Source organism: Thunnus albacares, chromosome 15, assembly GCF_914725855.1.
Source record: "Thunnus albacares chromosome 15, fThuAlb1.1, whole genome shotgun sequence".
Lineage (NCBI taxonomy): Eukaryota > Metazoa > Chordata > Actinopteri > Scombriformes > Scombridae > Thunnus > Thunnus albacares.
Window position 1 is genome coordinate 3,948,452 of NC_058120.1, and position 20,146 is coordinate 3,968,597.

Genomic DNA, 20,146 nt, shown 5'->3' on the forward strand with positions numbered 1-20,146 from the left:
CAATGCCAATCAATTAGTGCACACACCTGAGTGCAGCTCTGCAGACACTCTGGGATTGTATTAGAGTTATTAGCACCCTCCAATTGCTCGTGTTAAATATAAAGCCGTAGCACATTTACTGACCTAAGTGCCGTGCTGTCAGAGGTTCAGGTGGCTGTGCTGTCCACAGCAGTGCTGTGCGGCTGCCTGGCAGAGTTGTAACAGCCTGGTAAAATATTGATGAAGTTCAGGCCCAAACACAGTGTTTTACAGCACAGGCCAAACCGCAGGCTGACACGTTCAGAGGAGCTGTGTCCTGCTCCAACGCACTAAATGGGGAAACAGAGTCAGGATTGTTACCTGTGAGTGCATTTCCTCATGTGGCCAGCCTTTCTTGTGCGGCTAGTCCAGCGCTGCCGATGAATTTAGTGTAGATTCCGTCCAAATGTCAGGCAGATTTTACACAAACTTTTGAAATGGTGCTATAAATAGAGCAAAAGCAGGAGCGTTTCTCTCTGAGGAACGGGAATAAATTGGCTTCGGGAAATGCACAGAAAACAATTCCAGCAGACAAATAGAACCCCTTAAAGACTTGCAAGAATTGGTGTGCTATTGATTAGTATTGGCAAGATATCCCATGCATTCATCTGAAGACAGATGTATTTCTAATATATTATGATTAATACTGTGCGCTTTGGAGACACAAACACATTTGGCAAAGCCAGATTTGAATCTTTGGAATCATTTATTAGGACCAGTTGTATCAAATCATTTATCACATCATTATTTTATCAACTAGATGACAGTCCTCTTTAAATGAAATGAATGAATGTTTTATTTTTTACTATTTTTATATTACATTTTGAGACCCTTCACAAAAATTACTCCAGCTGGTCACCATTATTCTGTCTTAAACAGATACTGTAACCACAGCTCATTCAGGAGGCTGCTGTTAGATTTCAGTATAGTGACAAATGGCTGCACTAAATACCTGTGAATCAAAACCTACATTCTTTTGTTTAATAGTATTTTGCGTATTTTCATTTTATTTCATTTTAGTTCTCATTTTATTTAAAGGTATACTAAGCAAGACTTTCCTAAAAAAAAACAATGTATATACGCATACAAAAATAATCCCTCTCAATCATCATTTATGACTCACTACAAGTGTGTGGCGCTGTATGTACCGACAGAGACTCTGCCCTCTGCCTGTATTTTCTTATTTTTTTGCTGTGTTCAGGATGTTTCTGGGCTTCAACATTTGGGCAGTGAATGTGTAGCCCCCAGCCAATAACAGCGCACAGGGTGTGTGTGTGTGGGACTCACATAGAACATAGACAACATAGACAAGAGGAAGCTACAAAAATGGTGTACATAATGCCAATGTTCTGCTTGTTCAACGGTTGTTTGATAAATTGCTCGTACTGTCTTCCTTACTGCCTGACTTTGTTGCACTTACGGCAGCGAGCAGTCATAGTTGACATGAGTGAGGTATAACCTAAAGTCTGTCCACTCTGTGTGTGTGTGTGTGTGTGTGTAGCTCAGCCCCGCCCTCATGCATACAGGCACAGACAGCAGAAGAGAGAGACGTTAAGCCGGGAAGGAGGGGCCAAGTTTGAATGTTGTGTTTACAAACAACACCCGACAAATCCTGCATAGCATGCCTTTAATTTCCATCTCACTGTCAAATACTAGTAATTCATTAGGATTAGGGTTTATTCATCTATGAAGCATCCATCCCGTATAGTACAATATCTACAAGTATTGAGTCAAAGGCAACTGGATTTGGTCTTTTATTACATCTAAATTTTGTATTTTTCTTCATCATGTCATACAAATAAACTCAGCTTGTCTTGGAAAGGTTTAATGGCTACAGTGTTGGTCCAAACTAAGAGGAGTAAAGCTGAATTTCGGATATTTCCAAACACGCAGTCTTCCATACTCCATGACGCATGCATATGTTAACTTGCCAGTATGGATTTGATGTTACATTGACCCTATGAGTGTATATTGTAAGCATCAAGATGGACTATGCGCCGTCATATCCAAACAGACCTACTGGCTACAATACAGAAGCCAACCCAAACAGTACTGGAAAATGAACAGCTGTGTGTCTTATTTCGTCTGCAACATACCACATGTCAAATTAGAGAAATGTTTGTTTTCTACATGCTGTCATCTTTTTCAGCTGTTGACTCGTGGTTAATTTTAGCACCTGCTGGTTGTTGGTGAGTACCTGCCGTCAAGCACTGAGGTACAGGGTTCTAGTTCTACAAACAGTGACCTCAAGGAAGACAGGACATCTGCTAGGAGTTCTTGTCACACGTAAAAATCGCAAATTTTAACCAAATCTTCAGGAAATCAGCAAAAGAAAATGTGAATTCATGCACGTTTCCATCCATTACTGTTATGTGGATATTAGTTGGTTCATCAAGATAAGCGGTAGTTGGGCTAATTCTCCAGCCAGGTCCCACTAGACCACTGCAGAAGAAGAGGATGCAATGTTTCATTGGCGTTTTGTTGCTGTCTCCCATTTAATATGGCATTTATGTTTGTTTCTTGTATTATTTCAAGGTATGTTGCAGTCTCCATGACATCATGCCTGATGTTTTCGTCTGCTGCCATTTTTTGTCTCTCCAGTGGAGTGGAAGCTTGAGTGACATTTAAGTCACATGATTTCTATACATCATCATTTATTCGCTGAATCTGTTTCCATTGCACTTTTTGCAATATTTCAAGATTTTTTCGAATTTTCAGTGTTTCCACAAATGCACAAATAGAAAATGCACGTAAAAACAGGTGGATGGAAACACACCTACAGACTGGAATATTCTGCTCTTCCCCTCTGGCTTCTTTATGAGCGTCTTGACTGGTTTGAGAGATAACTGCTGGTGCTCTTCCCCCCACAGCTGCTCTCCTGCTAAACTGCCTCTTTACCCCTCTGAATGGGGGAGAAACTAGCCACTTTTAATCCCTCTTTCTCTGTCTTTTTTCCTCCTCCTTCTCCTCTCATCGTGTTTTTTTTTTTCCCTTCTTTTGCTTATTTGAATTTTAATGAGCTTTTCACCTTTTTAAGCAGATGGCTTAGGCTGGATTTCTCCATGAAAGTCGGGGTGAGTCTCTCTGTCACGTTTTGCACAATTTGTTTCAACTAGCCGAGTCCTTGAGGGGGTTTAGGGCTTTGAGTGGGTAATGTGCCTGTCTCTCCCCTCTTTCTCTTCTCTCCCTCTCTCTGTTGTCCTCTCCTTCTAATGAAATGAACACATCTCTCTCTTTCTCTCCCTCTCTTGCTAGAGAGGATGGACTAAGTCTCATGATGCATCCACAAAAGCAGTAAAGGTACATTTGTATAGTGTGAAAACAGAGCTGCAGGTTTGGTACTGTCCCAAACATCTTGCTATCCCTCCTTCTATCTCTTCCTTCCTTCCTGATGGAATAGTTCTTTGGAAATATGCTCATTACCCTCTTTCTGAAAGTGAAATGAGAAGACTGACACCCATCTCATGTCTGTGCATTAAGTATGGATCTGGAGAAGAGACGTAGTTACTCTAGCTTAGCATAAGGAATGAAAGCAAGGGGAAACAGCTGGCTTGAGGTTGTATCTAGTTTGTCTAATGTGTACACAAAGAGAAATGTAAAAACTACATCTTGTGGTTTTTATGCTGGAACTATGTATTGGCAAAAAACAGCTGTGTGGCTTTTTCAAGTCTTTGCTAGGTTTGGTATCATCATGCCTGTACAGACACCAAAACCTGTGCTCACCAACTGTATCTGGTAATCCATGCTATAGCCGGAGACCCAGCACAGAAGTGCTGGAGGCAGGGTCCAAAATTAACACCCGCCAAGCACAAAAATGAGGGTACATTTTCTGTTTGGCAAGTAAATCCCTGAAGGCTATCCGCCACACTGGCAGGTAAATGTTTGTACCAAAATAGTCATGTAATAAAATATCTGGCATGATGGCTCGGAGGAAATTACTCATGTTTGTCCCTTTATAGTGTAGACACATGCACCATATGTGTTTTTACACGCGTCTAAACAGTAGCAGCGCTCGAGATGGTCTGACACTGTGTCTACACAGAGAGCATAGTGTGAGCAGCACGTTTAGCAGAGCAGCAGCAGCAGCGAGTGCTCCGTCTGTGTGTCTACACAGGAGGCGTTCAGGTACAGTGTTGAGCGTAGGTCGACCGCATTTTAGAAGTGTTCAGAAACACAATCACAATAACTGTAGTTACGCATGTAAAACTCTGTACAACTACAGTTGTTTTTAAATGTGCTCTACAAATACACTTGATTTGATTTAAAAATAATTTTGCTTCAAATTTTGCCCTGGCCTCTTCTTTAAGTTTGTATTCAACATAATACTTATACTATTATCTCAATGAAATGTACTGAAACAAATGTATATGTGACACAAAAACGCAATTTATCATATGCTTGGCCTGTGATTTTTTTTGTCTACCAGTCCCCTTGACAGGTGAGTCAAAATGGTCATTTCGAACACTGGCTGGAAGTGGAGGGTAGTAATAGAAGTGGACTTGCTTTACTGGTCATCTCCTAAACTATGGGAAAAGTGGTCCCTACCAGACATTAAAAATTACAACATAAACACTTTTAACACGCCTGATTTCAACCTTTTCAGATGCAATGATGTGGTGTCTAAAAGCACAAAGATCTTGCGTAATAACACGCATGGGAAATGACATGTTTCTGAGCAAGTGTCTTATTGCTCAAGGCACATTTACCACTCCAGAACTATCTGTGGAGCTGTGCTAAATTTCATATACTCCCACTTCTCTCATTCATAACTCATCTACAGTGAGTAATAATAATACCATTCTCAATTTCAAAAGTATATTTAGACCAATCTGTTAAGAGAACTCAGCAGATGGGTTTCTTAAGAAATAGTTCTGACACATACCTCCCCTAAAAGCACACATTTTGTTTTTTACATTTCTTTCCATTTATGAGAGCTTTAGAGGTGTTGGTTGGTGTCCTGACTCCTGCTAATAAACACACAGATAAAAAAAAAAGATATTTTTTCTCATCTTGCTCTCAGAAGGAAGCAAAATGCTGAGCTATCCTTTCAGAGTGTGTGTTTGTCATGCCTACCTGCCGATGTGTTCTCCTGCTTGGGGCAAATTCCTTTGATGGGCGTCCTCGCTCCCCTCTCACCTCCTCCCCTTTCTCCTACCACCTCCTCCTCCTCCTCTGGTGTCACCTGGATGCCGATCTCCACCGGCTCCACCACCTTCCTCAGCTCCAACCGCTGGGCGTGGTGATGAAGGCTCTGGAGAGTCGGACTTCCTCCTCCTCCTCCCCGGTCGGTCATCTTGTCGTAGCAGCCATTGGCCAGCAGCGGCGTTTGGCACTGCTTCTTCTTGTGCTCAATGAAGAGGAGGATGTCGCCCAGCGGGAAGGTCATCTGGCACTGGCCGCAGGTCAGCAGGTCGTGGTCGGCATGGAGGCCGGGTGGAAGGGCGTGGGCCAGGCTTGGGTCCAAAGGGTGGGGAGGTAGGCCGAGCGCGTGGGAAGGCAGGCTGAGCGGGTGGGGGGGTAGGGAGTCAGAGAGCAGGCCGCCATCTGGATGCTCAACCTCTGCTGTCCAATAAGAGAAAGAGAAGAAAAATAGATATAAGAAGATTAAACAACTGGTCGTTTGCAAACTGGACTTCGTGTCACATTGTTTAGTTGGACGTTTAGAGATTGTAGAGAAAAGAGAAGATGGTTCCAGGACCAGCAAAAAATATGAGTGGGCCATGTTGTGTGCACCAAAAAACAAATGCCCTCCAGGAATGCCCAAAAGACCTTTAACCAGTGAGCATGTTAGAGGGTTGTTAATATGAAAGTGTGGGAGAAGAAATACAAGAAAAGACAAAGTAAACTAGAATCATCCATGTTGGTTTCCAACTTTTTTGGCTTAAAATGTAACAATGTCTACCTGCAAACTCTCTTTACCAGTTGCTGGATGTCTTCTGGTGGGGATTTCCATCACTGTATTTTAATAATTTTCAAAGTCCTGAAGGAGTTTAATTTTTCCATGATTCACTCCAGGAAAAAAGCAAAAAAATTTAGGCAAATCTATAAAAATATGCATAATCTTAGTGTAGCAGAAATCACCCCTCAAATTTATTGTGACCCACAGGCTGGGAACCACTGGTCCATGTGTTCCCAGAAGATTGTTAGTAGAGCAGCTGCAGTAGCCCATGCTAATTCATTAGCACAAACTATTATATGTTAAGTGATATATGAACATTAAAGTTGTATCTTGCTAAGTCTTACAGACCTTTTAAAAGGTCAGTCTTCCATCTTTGGATGGTGTTTAAGCAACGGGCTGTTTACTGCTGTCAAAAACATAATACACACTTCCTCTGCAGGAGAGGATTTTTGCTGGGAAACAGCAGACAGCAGATGTGTGGAATGTAAAAGCTTTCATGAACAGGCTATAAGTGAGGGATCGGTTTAGATTATCACTTAAAGGAAGCAAAGTGAAGGAGTGAGGAGGTCTGGAATGGGTTGAAGAAAAGAAGTGGAGCATAGAGGTAAACAGGAAAAGAGTGAAATCATAATCATATCTCTCTCTCTCTCTCTCTCTCTCTCTCTCTTTCTCTGTCTCTCTTCCTTTTAATACAATATGATGGATTAGCAGCAGGTTGGCCATTTGTCTCAGCCTACACATTAGAAATGCAAACAGATTTGGGATGTTAAATGCAGATGAAGGCTCCAGATGGAGCAGCCCACCTCAACATCTACCTGCTATAGGTCTGCTTTTAAATACAACACGCTCTGCTTCTCACACTGGCAACACATATACATTCCAAGTATACACATTGTATGTCAGTCGTTGCTAGCCTTCTTTTGCTTTAAATGGAGCAGTATCTACTTGTGACTGCATGTAGGTTATTGCTTTAGAGTGGATGTGAGTTGTGAGCAGTCGAACCAAAGGCTGAGTTTTGCTTCTCACACACATCAAATGGAGGACTTTCATTATCCTGTATTTCACAAAAAAAAAGGAAAATTTAACAGAAATATATTTTTCCTTTTTCATCCTTTTAATCATTTTATGAGCCCTCAGATTTATTTTGGGAGCCCATGAGGGGTTCCGAGCCCTCAGTTGGAAATCACTTTTGTATGCAATGTAATTCTGATTAATTACTATTATTACTTGCTGTAGTGATAATAGCAACATAAATACGACTATTAGTGCAACTATTTCCGCTACTAGTGCTGCAATTAATAATACTGTAAAAAAAGGGAAGAAAAGCTAAGAGAAATATATATATATGTATATATATATATATATATATATATATATACAAAACATAGACACCTATATTGTATATTTATATACATGCACAAATGTCATGAAATGTAATGTGATGTGAAGTGGTTTGCAGTCTCCAGTGTGTTAGAAATCTACAAATAACAAATATCAAAATAAATCATAATTTAATTTACCTACAGTATTAATAATAATCATTTAAGAAAGTCTGATACATCTCAATCCTTCTTATCATCTTCATCATCCAAAAACTGTAAAACAAATATAAGTGGAAGCTCTTATTTTTAAAACTTAACAACTTTCTATTTTTAGCAATATTTATTTTTGCCGCTGCAGCTACAGGAAGCATGTATGTGTCTGAGCAGGTGTGTACAGTGTCAACCCACATCTCGCCCCCGCTGCATGTGTGTATGTGTTGCATGTTTGTACTGCATGCATCGTGTGTCATAACATGTTTGCATGTGCATGTGTACCTCGTGGGTACACATGCACATGCATGTGTGTGTGTGTGTGTATCTGTGTGTGTGTGTGTGTGTGTGTGTGTGTGTGTGTGTGTGTGTGTGTGTGTGTGTGTGTGTGTGTAGCCTGCAGGCTGCAGCCATCTGTGCTCCGCTATTGAAATGAACAGCCATGTACAGTATTTCTCCAGTGATAAACATTAGAAAGAATAAAGCCAGTGAGCTGACCTGGAACAAACACTGACCCCTTCAAACTTGACTTCATCTCTGAGATGAACAATTAGAGTAATATGATAATAAGTTACAGACAAACCTCAAATACACAGCTGACTTCCTGTGTGTGTGAACATCAACTAGAACAGGATCTGAATCTTTTGATGCTGCAGAAATATTTCAAATTTACACCCGGCAGCGTATGCACGTATTAATGTTTCTTATAAACATAATGTAAACACCACTATCTTCACATCACCCAGAGCCAGTTTTAATAGATATTCAAAGACAACATCCGATGACAAAATGTGCATTGGGTTGTGGTTTCCTCACTCATAATTATTGAGCAGCAGTGAAGTCGGCAGTGTGTGTGCAGATGACAGATGCAAAGGAAGAAGCGTTACTTTGGCCTGATTTACCTAAGAAGGCTTGGGTGAGTCAGGCAAGAGCGCTAATAGGATTTCAGTTAACCGGGGCTGAAGAAGAACAAAATAAAAATCAAAGGAAATGGGACGTCTAAAAATGAACGGCTCAGAAATAACTCTTGACAAACCATCTACAGTAGGGCTACTGCAACAGGTATTTCGGGAACAAAAAAATATGAAGTTCTTCACTTCCTGTCGTGGACAAAATTCAGGGAGAAGTTTTCACGGAGCAGGCTACCGTCTCTAGGGTTTGGCTTCCTCTGTTTATCGCCTATCACTGTAAATGTGCTGCTAATCCATCTAGAACCTTCACGCTCTCCACAAAACAGTCAGATAATGTTCACAGACATAAATGGTAGAGTGTATTAGCGACAAGCTCCTTCTTCAAATATTTGTTCGCCGCACTCCTCAACTGTTTTTTAATGACATTACCCCTTTTCTTTTTTTAATACCATCATAACTTTTCCCATTGCGACTGATGAAAGCCCTGCAAATTGCTCCCAGAACAAGAAAGGTTCTGCCAGTTAAGACCAATGATAATGATGTGTGTGTGTGTGTGTGTGTGTGTGTGTGTGTGTGTGTGTGTGTGTGTGTGAAGTGAACAGGGTCTGGACCGGAATGAAAGACTTGATCAAAACTATAAAAACGACTTTACTGCTGCGTTTTAACCGTTTCCTCCACCACACGCACACATGCAGAAATCAAGATTAAATGTTTGTGGGTGAGACACAAACAGAACATTCACACACATACACACTCACACACACACTAACACACACAGACCAGAGTTGTCAACACTTACAAGTTGCACACATACACACACACACACCTGCAGTATCACAGTCATTTGTCACCCTCAGTGATAGCCACACCTAGACGTCTCTCCAAACCCGAAGAAACTTGCTACATTCGCACAAACACACACGCACACACAGACACACACACACACACACACACATACTCACAGTGCAACAACGGCTGGGTCACTACAGCTCGTCTGTTTCACCAGCTAAGCTTTGGAGGTGAAAACTACTCCTTTTCTATACTTTAATCTTTCGAATTTGAACGCTGTATCAGTTATTTCCTGGCTGCCGGTTGACTACTGAACTTCACCCGAATGCTTCGAAATCAGAGCTGATCCCTGAGCTGATTACTGGTAGCAATAATGCTGCACACGCCACTGAATGTAACTTTAACTGAGCGGCTGAGCGGTGTTGCCTCACACTGACAGACTGAACTGAACACATGAGGAATACGTGAAGGACAAAGTGATTGATTGAAGCGATGTGCCACCACAGAGACGGTTGAAGTCAGGACGTGACTTCACTACACTTTCATTTAACCAGAAATCGGCTTTTTTATTTCGAGTCAATTTTGAAAAAACCTCACGGTCGGGAGTGACAGATTACATTATTGCACTCGCTAATGTTTTTTGGTGTATTTATGCTTTGTTGAGTATTTGTAAGTCATTAATTTACTTTGGAAAATGTTGTAGGCTCATTATAAACATAAAAAGTGGAGCTGTTTGTCAGTCAATGTGTAATCTCTCTCCTCTTTTATAAAAATTGTATAAGTAATCCAGCAAACTTTACTCTAAAAAGAGTTTAAATGAGCTATTTGTATGCTTTTGTATAAAAGTACATATTATAGGGTCTAGGGGTTCAAGTCCTTCATTTCTTTCCTGTCACTTCTACACCATCAACTATCAAAACAAAGGCAAAAGCACCTAAAAGTAGATTTTACAGCAGAGCTACAGTAACATTAAGTGTACTTGTGGAGAAGCTTCTTGGTTCTCTAAGCAGTAAGTGCAGAGAGCGTCATATTGAAGAAGTAATAGAGGAAATGTTATAGAATAAATATTGTATCATTATGACTCACAGTCTATTTTCAGATTTGACCTGATTTCATGTGAAAAACCTGTTTACCTCCGAGCTAATTCAAGTTCATCACAAGTTAAATCCTCCCCCGTTCTGGTCGAAGTCAGGATTACCGTGTCGGGGCCAAATTGGGCGCGGATCAGAAGCAAATTTGCAAATAATTCTGAACATTTGTTTCAGGCTGATTGCGGTATTAGATGGATTCACATGTGACAATACAGAGAGAGTTCAGACTTAGTGGAGCAAAAGCTTGAGTGGAAGGAATCTGTCAGTCAGCACGGAGCCACCTGCCTGGGAGGCGCTGTGGTAGGAATGAAGCGCTCCTCAGAAACACAGAGCTCCAAACAGAGAGGAAGACCTGTGTTACTTGTAGTGCTTCATCCCAACATAACAAACCGACAAATCCTTTCAGATGAATATGAAATGACATTAATTTGGAGTTTTTTTAACCATGTAAAGATTTTTTAACTTTAGACTCTATAAATAACAGAAATATAATTTGATCTTGAATATTTATGGTAATAGATTGACTGATCTTAAGATAGTTTACAGACTTTGCTGTTTATCACAGATAATATCGCCAAAGCAGATTTTAAAATGTAATTAAACAAAATTAAAGTGTATATGTTCAAACAAAAATTGATAATTTGATCATTTGAATAGGAAACAAAAAATAATGCAAAACATACTCACAAATTTGAACAAAAGAATTTTGAAATGTACTGAAAATAAAGAATAAATAGATTCTAATCATCTACAACAGTTAGAACTTATCTATCTGCTTTACTATATTAATAAACTACAGTGTATACACACACACACACACACACACACACACACAGTCATGCTGAATGCTATAGATGTCAGTCAGCCACTGTCATGACTTTACAATCCACGGTGTAAATAAAAAAGTGAGACAGACGGTGAAGTACAGAGTGTGCAGGTGTTGACAGTTAAGAGGTGAATGTGGTCTTTCAGCGCTGATGTCATCTGATTAACACACACACACACACACACACACACACACAGTAGACGCTCGCACTCTGCTACCCCTCTCACCGGCAGAGCGAGCAGTACTGACAGCCTGAGAGCTCCCCCTAGCAGGAAGAGGGAGAGAGACATAGAGACAGACAGAAAGAGAGAGAGAGGGGAGGAGGAGGAGGAGGAGGAGGGAGGGAGGGAGGGGGGGGGGGGGAGGGAGGGATGTGTGGTGTTGAAGGGCGAGCGACAACAGACAGACAGCTCACCAAGCCTCAGCTGAGCAAACCAACACTCTGGTATGCAGGCTATGGTAGAGTGTGTGTGTGAGTGTGTGTGTGTGTGTGTGTGTGTGAGTGTGTGTGTGTGTGTGTGTGTGTGTGTAACGTAGTATCAGTAGTGGGAGAATGTGTACAGCCTGCTGATCAACAAAATGAGTTTAGGCATGCTCTTTGGGAACTGGAAACCTTTGTCCCGGGGATTCGTGGACACACACACACACACACACACACACACACACACACACACTTTCAATAGCCACACTACTTTTGTGTTGTAATTATGAAGGTCTCTGATGTTTTTCCTCAAAACCTGACGTTTATACAAAACTAGAATTTAACGGGTCATTTCACCCAAATTACAAAAAACACTATTTTCTGGCATATCTCTTATGATGGAGAGAATTTTGTTTGTGGTGCTCAAAACATTAAAAAAAAATAATACATGTAAAAAAATGTTTGACGATTGATGATCCACAGAATAAACTGAGATCAGTTTTTACTGTTTATTCCTAAATAGAAACTCATTCCAGCAAAAACAATGAGAAAACACTGACTAATTTGGGTGAACTTACCCTTTAAATCTTTACCTTTGCACTCTCTGCTTGTGTGGAGGACATCTCTTAAAGGAAACAGTGAGTGATTCGACTTGTAGGGATATCATTATGCGTTCATTACAATCAGCTCTGACACTTTAATAAAATACAGTGAAGAGATGCATTTTCATTTATGGCATTTTAAGAAACACCTCATCTAGAGTGCTTCACTGCATATAAAAGAAGGAGTTGCTAGGTTCTCTCTCTCTCTCTCTCTCTCTCTAACAAAGACTTAGCCCCAGCAGGGTGCACGGCTATTTGACAAGCCAAAGGGAAACATGCATCTCAAGTGGGCGACTGCAATTTACACGCAGCCCTCTCTCTCTCTCTCTCTCTCTCTCTCTCTCTCTCTCTCTCTCTCTCTCTCCTTGTGTGTGTGTGAGTGTGTGTGTGTGTGTGTGTTTGCGGCTACAATGGGAGCTCTCTCGTCCTGTTTGCGTCTCTTCACACTAAATCAGCCTCTCGGAGGGAAGCTGGGGTTATTTGCAGTGAATGAGAAGCAGAAGGCACGTCTGCACCTTCGGGTGTAAACTGTCTCGGCGTGGCGACGCCAAAACACACACCGAATCTTGCCTGACAAGCCGAAAAATACAGATTTCTTACCGATGAGTCTTTCTCACATGTCTCTGAGGGGAGAAACTGCACGGAATTTCTCGTGAAGATATCTCACTCAGGACGGATCCTTTTTAGCCGCCCCTTTGATTTTAACATGCCAGGAAATGGAGTGTGAATTAGGTGAGATGTAAAGCATGCAGTGCTGGCTGTGGTGCAGGATTCAGACATATTTACCACAGAGAAAGACAATAAACATGGAAAAAATCATAAGGCCTCTTTTCATAAAGAGCATTGATTAGTTGATTCCAGGTGAAAAGCATTATCCCTGATTGATTTCTCTTTTTAAATCTGTTCTAATTACACAAAGAAGCATGAAAATGAAAAGAGGTGAACTAGGGAAGAATTTTGAAGCTTTGAGACAACTGAATGAGATTAGGATTGCGCAAAAAAAAAAAAGGAGGATCAACTCAATTTTAGGAAGCTGGTCCTAATATTGTGAGCACATAGTGTAAGAATGTTGGTGCATGACTGAGGCCTAACCAAAGTGCGTTTTAAAAAAAAACAACAAAAAAAAACAGCGATTTACCCTCCACAAAATCCTAACACCTCCTTCCGCTCAGGTGCAGCAACTGTGTTCTGAAGAATCTAGAATTCACGCATGGGAGACATTTTTCAGAGTGTGTGATGCATCGCGTGGCGAAGTCCAAATTAAAAAAATCCTTCCGATTAAAAAACGGGACGCAGGTCAGACGGATTTTATGACCTGACAGCTCAAGAAGAATTATGCGGACTTTGGTGACGGGGATTCACATGTGTGCATTTGCATATATGTGTGTGTGTTGTTGTCTTGGCATATATATGTTCACGCAAACCTACTTATGCAAACCTAAATCTGTATGTGCCTGTGTGTGTGTGTGTGTGTGCACTTGTGTATTCGAGCATACTAAATCCGTGAGCATCTCTTACACGTAAATTATGGAATGTATAGCACCCTGCTGCAGCCTGAATGGTTGTAAATCAGACAAGCAGACAGACAGACAGACATGCAGGTCAGACCTGCTCTGCGGATAGAACTACATTTTACACTACACACACACACACACACACACACACACACACACACACACACACACACACACACACACGGTGAGGTAAACCAGAACATGAAGACGCTGAGCTTATTTATTAGCCTCCATCTTCGTGCTCTCTTCTCTTCCCACATCTTATGACTGTTTGTCTGTCTACCTGTCGTTCTGTCTGTCAGTATGTTCTCTTTGCTGCAGGAGCTGATGTCACAGTAAAGCATGCAGCGTGCACAATGTGACCCATTTCTAAAGGTAACTGAGTACACACTGCAGGCCTGCGTACGGGCTGCCACACACAAGTTGTAGCTCTGTTAAGCAAATCTCTACTTGTTAAGAGTTGATTTGACATCTAACCCACATAGAGTGTCTTCCATGTGTGTGTGTGTGTGTGTGTGTGTGTGTGTGTGTGCGCGTGTGTATATGTGGGTTGGCAGAACGATGCCGTAAAGCCAGGCCTTGCAGCATGAGGAGGGAACCTACAGAAAGCCAGGCAACATGGCCCAAAAGCTGGGCACGGACATGCACGCATGCTGAGTCTCTACTGTAAATATGGGTGTTATGTTATACACAGAGAGCCACTGAGGTGCACACTGATACACTAGAGTGTAAGTGATCTGATCTGGCAGGCTTCACACAAGACAAGTCTCCCCAAATAACCTCAAGATGGTAGAAAGAGAGTCACATTCATCTAGATACTGAGCTGCATCTTAAAATGTCTTCATTTACAACAAACTCCTCTCTGTGTGATGTAGATGCATTCATGCCAGTCTGCATGCTCCTTTTACCTGGATTCCATCTCATCACTAAGTGTCCCTTACTGATATTTTTATGCTTTCAGTAGTTTCAAGTCCAGCATCAGGATTACTAAAGGTTTACTGCTCCCGTCAGGACACATCAGCTGGAAAACTGATCTGAGGCCAAAAAAAATCATTTGCACTGCTGAGAAGAAGTTTAGCGGCAGAAGCGTCCGCGCAACAAAAAAAAAAAAGGATTAAAGAGTCTTAAGAGTTTGTGTTTTTAATAAGAAAGCAGAGCAGTGCGTTTAGTTGGTGTGAATTATGGCTGATATCGAGAAGAAAAAAGTTTTTTCTCGATGAAAAATTGCAAAACTATTTTCTAACACCTTTTCTTCTCCTCCAATAAACGCCTGGAAGAAAACACGAATCCCTCACATTAACGTGATACAATATTTTAAATAATTTTGCCTTTAAATAGCGTCACTTATTGTACTCTGCATAAAAGTGCCGTGAGGGAAACCCTTGAATTTTTTCGCTGTCAAGGCGTGCAGGGTATTAAATAATCCAAACCTACCATTAATATTACAACCGGGGGAAGTATAAGCTTTGCATCCATCCAGCAGAAAAAAACACCATGAACGGGACTAACTAATTAAACTGAATACACGGAGGCTGGCATGAAGCATTAATGTGTCTATTAAAGATTCAATAACCTGCAGGAAAAAAAAAAGAAAATAAAGTCTACGTGTTAAACCTGAGGCGCTCCGTGGCTTCTTTAAAGTGCGGAGAGAAGAAAATCATCTGTTTGATTTGTTTTATGATCAGGCTTAAAATAAGAGAGTTCAGAGAGTTGAAGTTTAATAGTTGTCTGTGGCGTTCAAATTAACGTGTCGGCCCTTTTACTCGAAGCGAAAGATGAAGAAAATAATTTGCCAGAATTAAAAATCTCCAAATGATTCTTCTTTTTGTGTTGATTAGGACAGAGTTCATGTTTAATATGTTCACCGGGGAAGGAGCGATAATGTGTTTGTGAAAGTGCGTCAAAAAGTAATTAGTGATTTAAACAGAAGAAACTGCAGTTGTATTTTTATTCTCACATGAAAATTAAGTGTAATTTCCTCCCTCATGACAACAGTGTTCGTAATTTAATAAAGTAAAAACTGTAATAATAAAGAACGTCTCAAAAAACTACGAGGACGGATCTTCGACTTCTCCGTAAAGCTGCTTTTAAAAGTCAAACACACACACAGCCAAAGACTTTTCCACTCTCTTTACTGCATGTGTAAATTTGCTCTAATAATAGCGGGCTATTTATAGACCGTAATAATCAGATAAGTAAATTAAGGCCTTTATCTAATTTTGTCAGTAAATCAGGAGGGAAAAAAAAACTGGCCTCCAAGAGACACTTCGACAAAACTTTCTGCTCCAAGTCTGAAAATGATCATTTTTACGCACCGAACATCCAGAAGAAAAAAATTCAACTCAACTTCTCAAAATGACAGCGGAGAGAGGAAAAGAGAGGAGAATCCTGTGCTGTGATGATGTGAATTTCTGCAGGTATACTTACGTGTTATTTCTCTCTGGGACAGGTGCTGTGGGTTCCCCTGCTTGCGTCGGGACATCGCCCTGGCATTTACACTGGCATCGCCCGGAGAGCGGCGCTGGAAGGGTCGGCTCTCCTCCTGCTGCTCCTGTATACCGGCCGCAAACTGACCCCAAAACCGGCCGCTCACTGGCCACCCCAAAGTGACCGCTCTGCACTGGCCCCAAATGTGGCCCTCGAACTGACCCCGGCGCGACGGATCTCCCTCCAGCGGGAAGCGGTTCCTGCGCTCTGCGGTGACCGGCCGTGGCGCAGCGCTGGGCGGCCGGGCGCTCGGTCGGAGCTCGGTGCCAAAGTGGTTGCGCGCCTCCCTTCTACAGTGGCGGTGAGGGAGGGGGATAGTCCGGCTTTCCTTCCGTCGCTTTCGCACCACCTATCAGAGGAGAGTGGAGAAAGGAGCGGAGCGGAGTGGAGGAGAGACGCGGCAAGACACGGGAGGTCGGCGGTCACCTCCTGATGGTCAGTCACTACCGGTGTCCACTCTCCGGCCACCCTGGACACCGTGCGTCCCTGTCCGGAGAAACCAGGTGAAAGGACGCCAATTAACGTGTGAAAGTGTGTAAAATAGGAATCCAATTTTCTTCTCGGCACTTCTCGAGGTGTCGCCAAGTGGTGGGCACTTCTTCTGCTGCACTGGCAGTGCCAGCCAGGCGGGCGGGTTAGACTTTAACTCTTCAAATCAAAGCCCACTGCTGGTTTGAGGACAGACTGCCACCCTCTTTTCTCTTTGTGCTAGCTGCAGAGTCCCGCATCCCCGGGCTGTGTGCGGCTCTGTGCGGCTCTGTGCGGCTCTCTGGCTTCTACAATGGGAGAAAACTCAAGTTCAAGTGCGGACGTGACGTTCAGTCTGCGGTGAGAAGGGAGAGTGGAGACTGAAGAGCACTGGGGGCGACTAGTGGTGGCTTTCACACACATTGACACACACACACACACTCACACTCACACACACACACACCACTCTCACACCCTCGCACACACTCGGGCGTGTGTGGCGCACACGGCAGCAGTGGTCAGAGTCGCACTAGTCATCTCCGCCAGTGTCCCATTACTGTGAGAAAAGGATTTATTTCTGTTAAAGTATGACCTGAGGGGCTTCCGTACATCGTCCGGAGGATGCTGGACACTTTGCACGAGCCTGCTTCCATATTTAAAATGCATGCAGGCTTGTTGTGTGTAATTACGCGCCGTCTCTATCACACTTCTACCATTCGCTGAGTAGCGTCCGTAAATTTCTCTCATTATTAAATGTTGTTTTAACTCAACATTTATTAACATTTGACCCTTTTAAAACCAGTTTATTACATGTGCACGCGCGGACACCTTACCTCAATAAAGGCCTGTGATATAATACACTGCACTCCTTATGAACTAATTCAATTAATTCGTTTTTGCCATTTAAACGCGCAAAAAACTAAATAATCACACATTATTATATGATTGTGATTGACCATATATTTTTTATAAGTTTGCCACATGATAGGCTTCTCTATGTTTTATTAAATCTATATTTCATGTAGCCGGCTGTATTTTTATCCGACAGATTCTCACTGATGCGTCGTAGTGGCCTAGATATGCGCACAAATGTATGGATCATACTCACATTTCACTCCTATTCATTCACATTCAAATCATTTAATAATAACCCGCATGTGTAGCTTGTGGTTTATGAATACACACATCATTCCATCCAGATTTGTTTCATCATATTAATTAATAATGTGAGTGATATGGATGTCAGAGAATTAAGTTAATTTAGGCGTTCAAAGGGAGGATGTTAGTTTTTTTTAATAAGGCAGTTTTTGTGACCTTATGGTGACCTTAGAGTGCCAAATTGATTTAAGCTGAAGTGGGAGATAAAAAATGGGAAGCGTTTAAGGTTTAACAGTGATTTCTAGTTATCAGTAGTGGGAAGATTTGACAAGTAATTGTGCGAAATAGAATTAAAATTGAAATAAGATGAGAGGAAGCTGTGATAACTGCCGCAAACACATCTCCATCACACTTTAAAATACAGGTGATGCAGATATAGAGGCCTGGTTAGCTCAGTGTGTGTGTGTGTGTGTGTGTTTGCATGTGTGTGGGAGGGGTGGGTGGAGGGGTGTGTGTGTGTGTGTGTGTGTGTGTGCTTGTACAGTAAATGTGTGTTCGTTTGTGGAAGCGGGCTGATGATGGATAACTGGTTTGGTGGCAGAAAGCAGCATCTCTGCATGCTGGCTGCTGACTGACTCCCCAGCAGCACCCTCTGTTTAAAGAGAGGCAGGTACAGTATGGGGAGCGTCTGATTTTCATCCTCGCGCATCCCTGTGGGAGAGACTCAAAAGCAAAAAAAGTAAAATTCGGTGACTTGGAAGAACATGTAGAGAGGGAGAGTGTGCGTGCAAACAGAAACTGGGTGAGAGGGAATGTCTTTAGTTGCAGCAGCTGAGCAGTGGCATCTCTATGATGAAACCGCACCTAGCTCAGATTTAGATTAGAGGAACATCAGTGTTTTTTTTTAAAAGCAGAGGTTTGAACCGGTGGCCAGTCAGCCTTGACTAGAAACTATAGCTGCCAACCCCTTCATCCCTACAGAGCTGGATTAGCTGCTATCACATTCCAAAAACACTCCTTCTTCTTATTTTTCCTTCTTAATGTCTGCTTCTCAACTTATTTCTCGGCCCCATGGCTTGCAGAAGAAAGGAAGGAGGGGGGGGGGGGGGGATGCAGGCCTCAGGGTTCTTTTTTATCCCCCCCCCTCCCCTACCTCGCATCTAGACAAGCCTCTAGTTTGTTCCTGGGCCAGGTGTTGTCAGAGCGGCAAGAACGCTTTCCCCCGTCCCTCGTACGCATCCACCCGGCTTTGTCTTTGGACTTCTCGCTACTTTTCTGCATCGCCTCGAGTGCTGCCGCTTCTCTCCTCCGTCCCTCTTCTTCATTCTTTCTTTCTTTCTTTCTTTCTACAGCATATATCTTCACAGGGCTCGTCTTTGGCTGCTCAGCCTGTCTCCCAATAAGCCTCTCCTTATTTCAGCAGTATACTGTAGGAGGACATAAATAGATTTCCCATGCTCATTTACAAGAAAAAGGAGAGGATGGCAGGTTCGTCCAAATGTCTTTGTCGCACGCATAACAGAACACCCACTTTCATTTGGGAGGGATACATCCAGCACTTTGTCACAATAACAGCCGACAGAGAGCATTATGTTGAAATGTAAATCATTGTCATTTTTAAGGCGCGACTCAGTGCCAGTGTTTTTTTTTTTTTTTATGAAGATATGGGATTAAAGCTGCTTTGAGCGGCTCTGTGGACGGACGGAGGGAAAGAAGAAGAAGCTGTCTTCATTGTCGCTCATATTCAATCCACACAGTCAGACATCAGGCATGCCTCTAAACATACATTTTCAGGTTCAGGTTCACCGCTGATGTTACAACAAATTGTGAATTTTTCTTTTTAGATTATTGTTATTGCCTTTAATGGTTCATGGGCAGTGAAGAGGCAGCCAGGAAACAAGGGGAAAGAAAGATGGGGATGACATTCAACAAAGGTCCCTGGCTGGAATCGAACTAGAGAGGTTGCTGTTTACTTGGCATGTGCAGTAACCATTCAGCTAGCAGGATGCTCCACTAAATCATTTCTTACTGCAGCTTTAAAGTTTCTGAAGCTTTAATGTTGTCTTTCTGGATAATTTTTATATCATCTAAAACTGTGAAATCTTCACTGCTGTGGAATCATGAGCGCATCCTGTACAAAGTGACACTGCAGGCCAACATCACTACCCGGATGTGCTCCTTGTCCTTGCAACCTGATTGGCTCATTAGTCAGATGGGCGACAGGTGCATCATTCCCACTTTCTTATTGGACGTTTTCGAAGACGATTTCTCACTTAAAGGCCATCAGTGTGAGTTATGGCGGATGGCTCCCGGCATCCTGCTTTTGCCCTTCCTTCATTTGCATATATATATGCGGCTGTTTGTTTTTATGTTAATGCTAAATAAGCCTTTTTTTTCCTCCCCTCCTCCTATCTTGTATCTGCCTCGGCTGGGCGGTTAAGTTTTAATTAGAGGGACGTGGAGGTGTCCTTTAGAGTTTTAAGATCACTT

At 42.2% G+C, this 20,146-nt stretch overlaps 1 protein-coding gene across 2 annotated transcripts in view; it reads right to left on the reverse strand.

Annotated features, from left to right (window-relative positions):
• Positions 1-17,039, reverse strand: part of bcl11ba (BAF chromatin remodeling complex subunit BCL11B a) — a 51,944-nt gene extending 34,905 nt beyond the window's left edge. The window contains exons 1-2 of one of the 2 annotated variants that reach the window (XM_044375861.1): positions 16,031-17,039; positions 5,092-5,577 (exon numbers count right to left, since the gene is read on the reverse strand). In XM_044375861.1, the coding sequence (XP_044231796.1) occupies positions 5,092-5,577; positions 16,031-16,085 (541 nt within the window). In that variant the 5' untranslated portion in view covers positions 16,086-17,039. Of the gene's footprint in view, positions 1-5,091; positions 5,581-16,030 lie in introns of both variants that reach the window. The other variant, XM_044375860.1, reaches the window with a different exon arrangement.
• Positions 17,040-20,146: the final 3,107 nt, after the last annotated feature.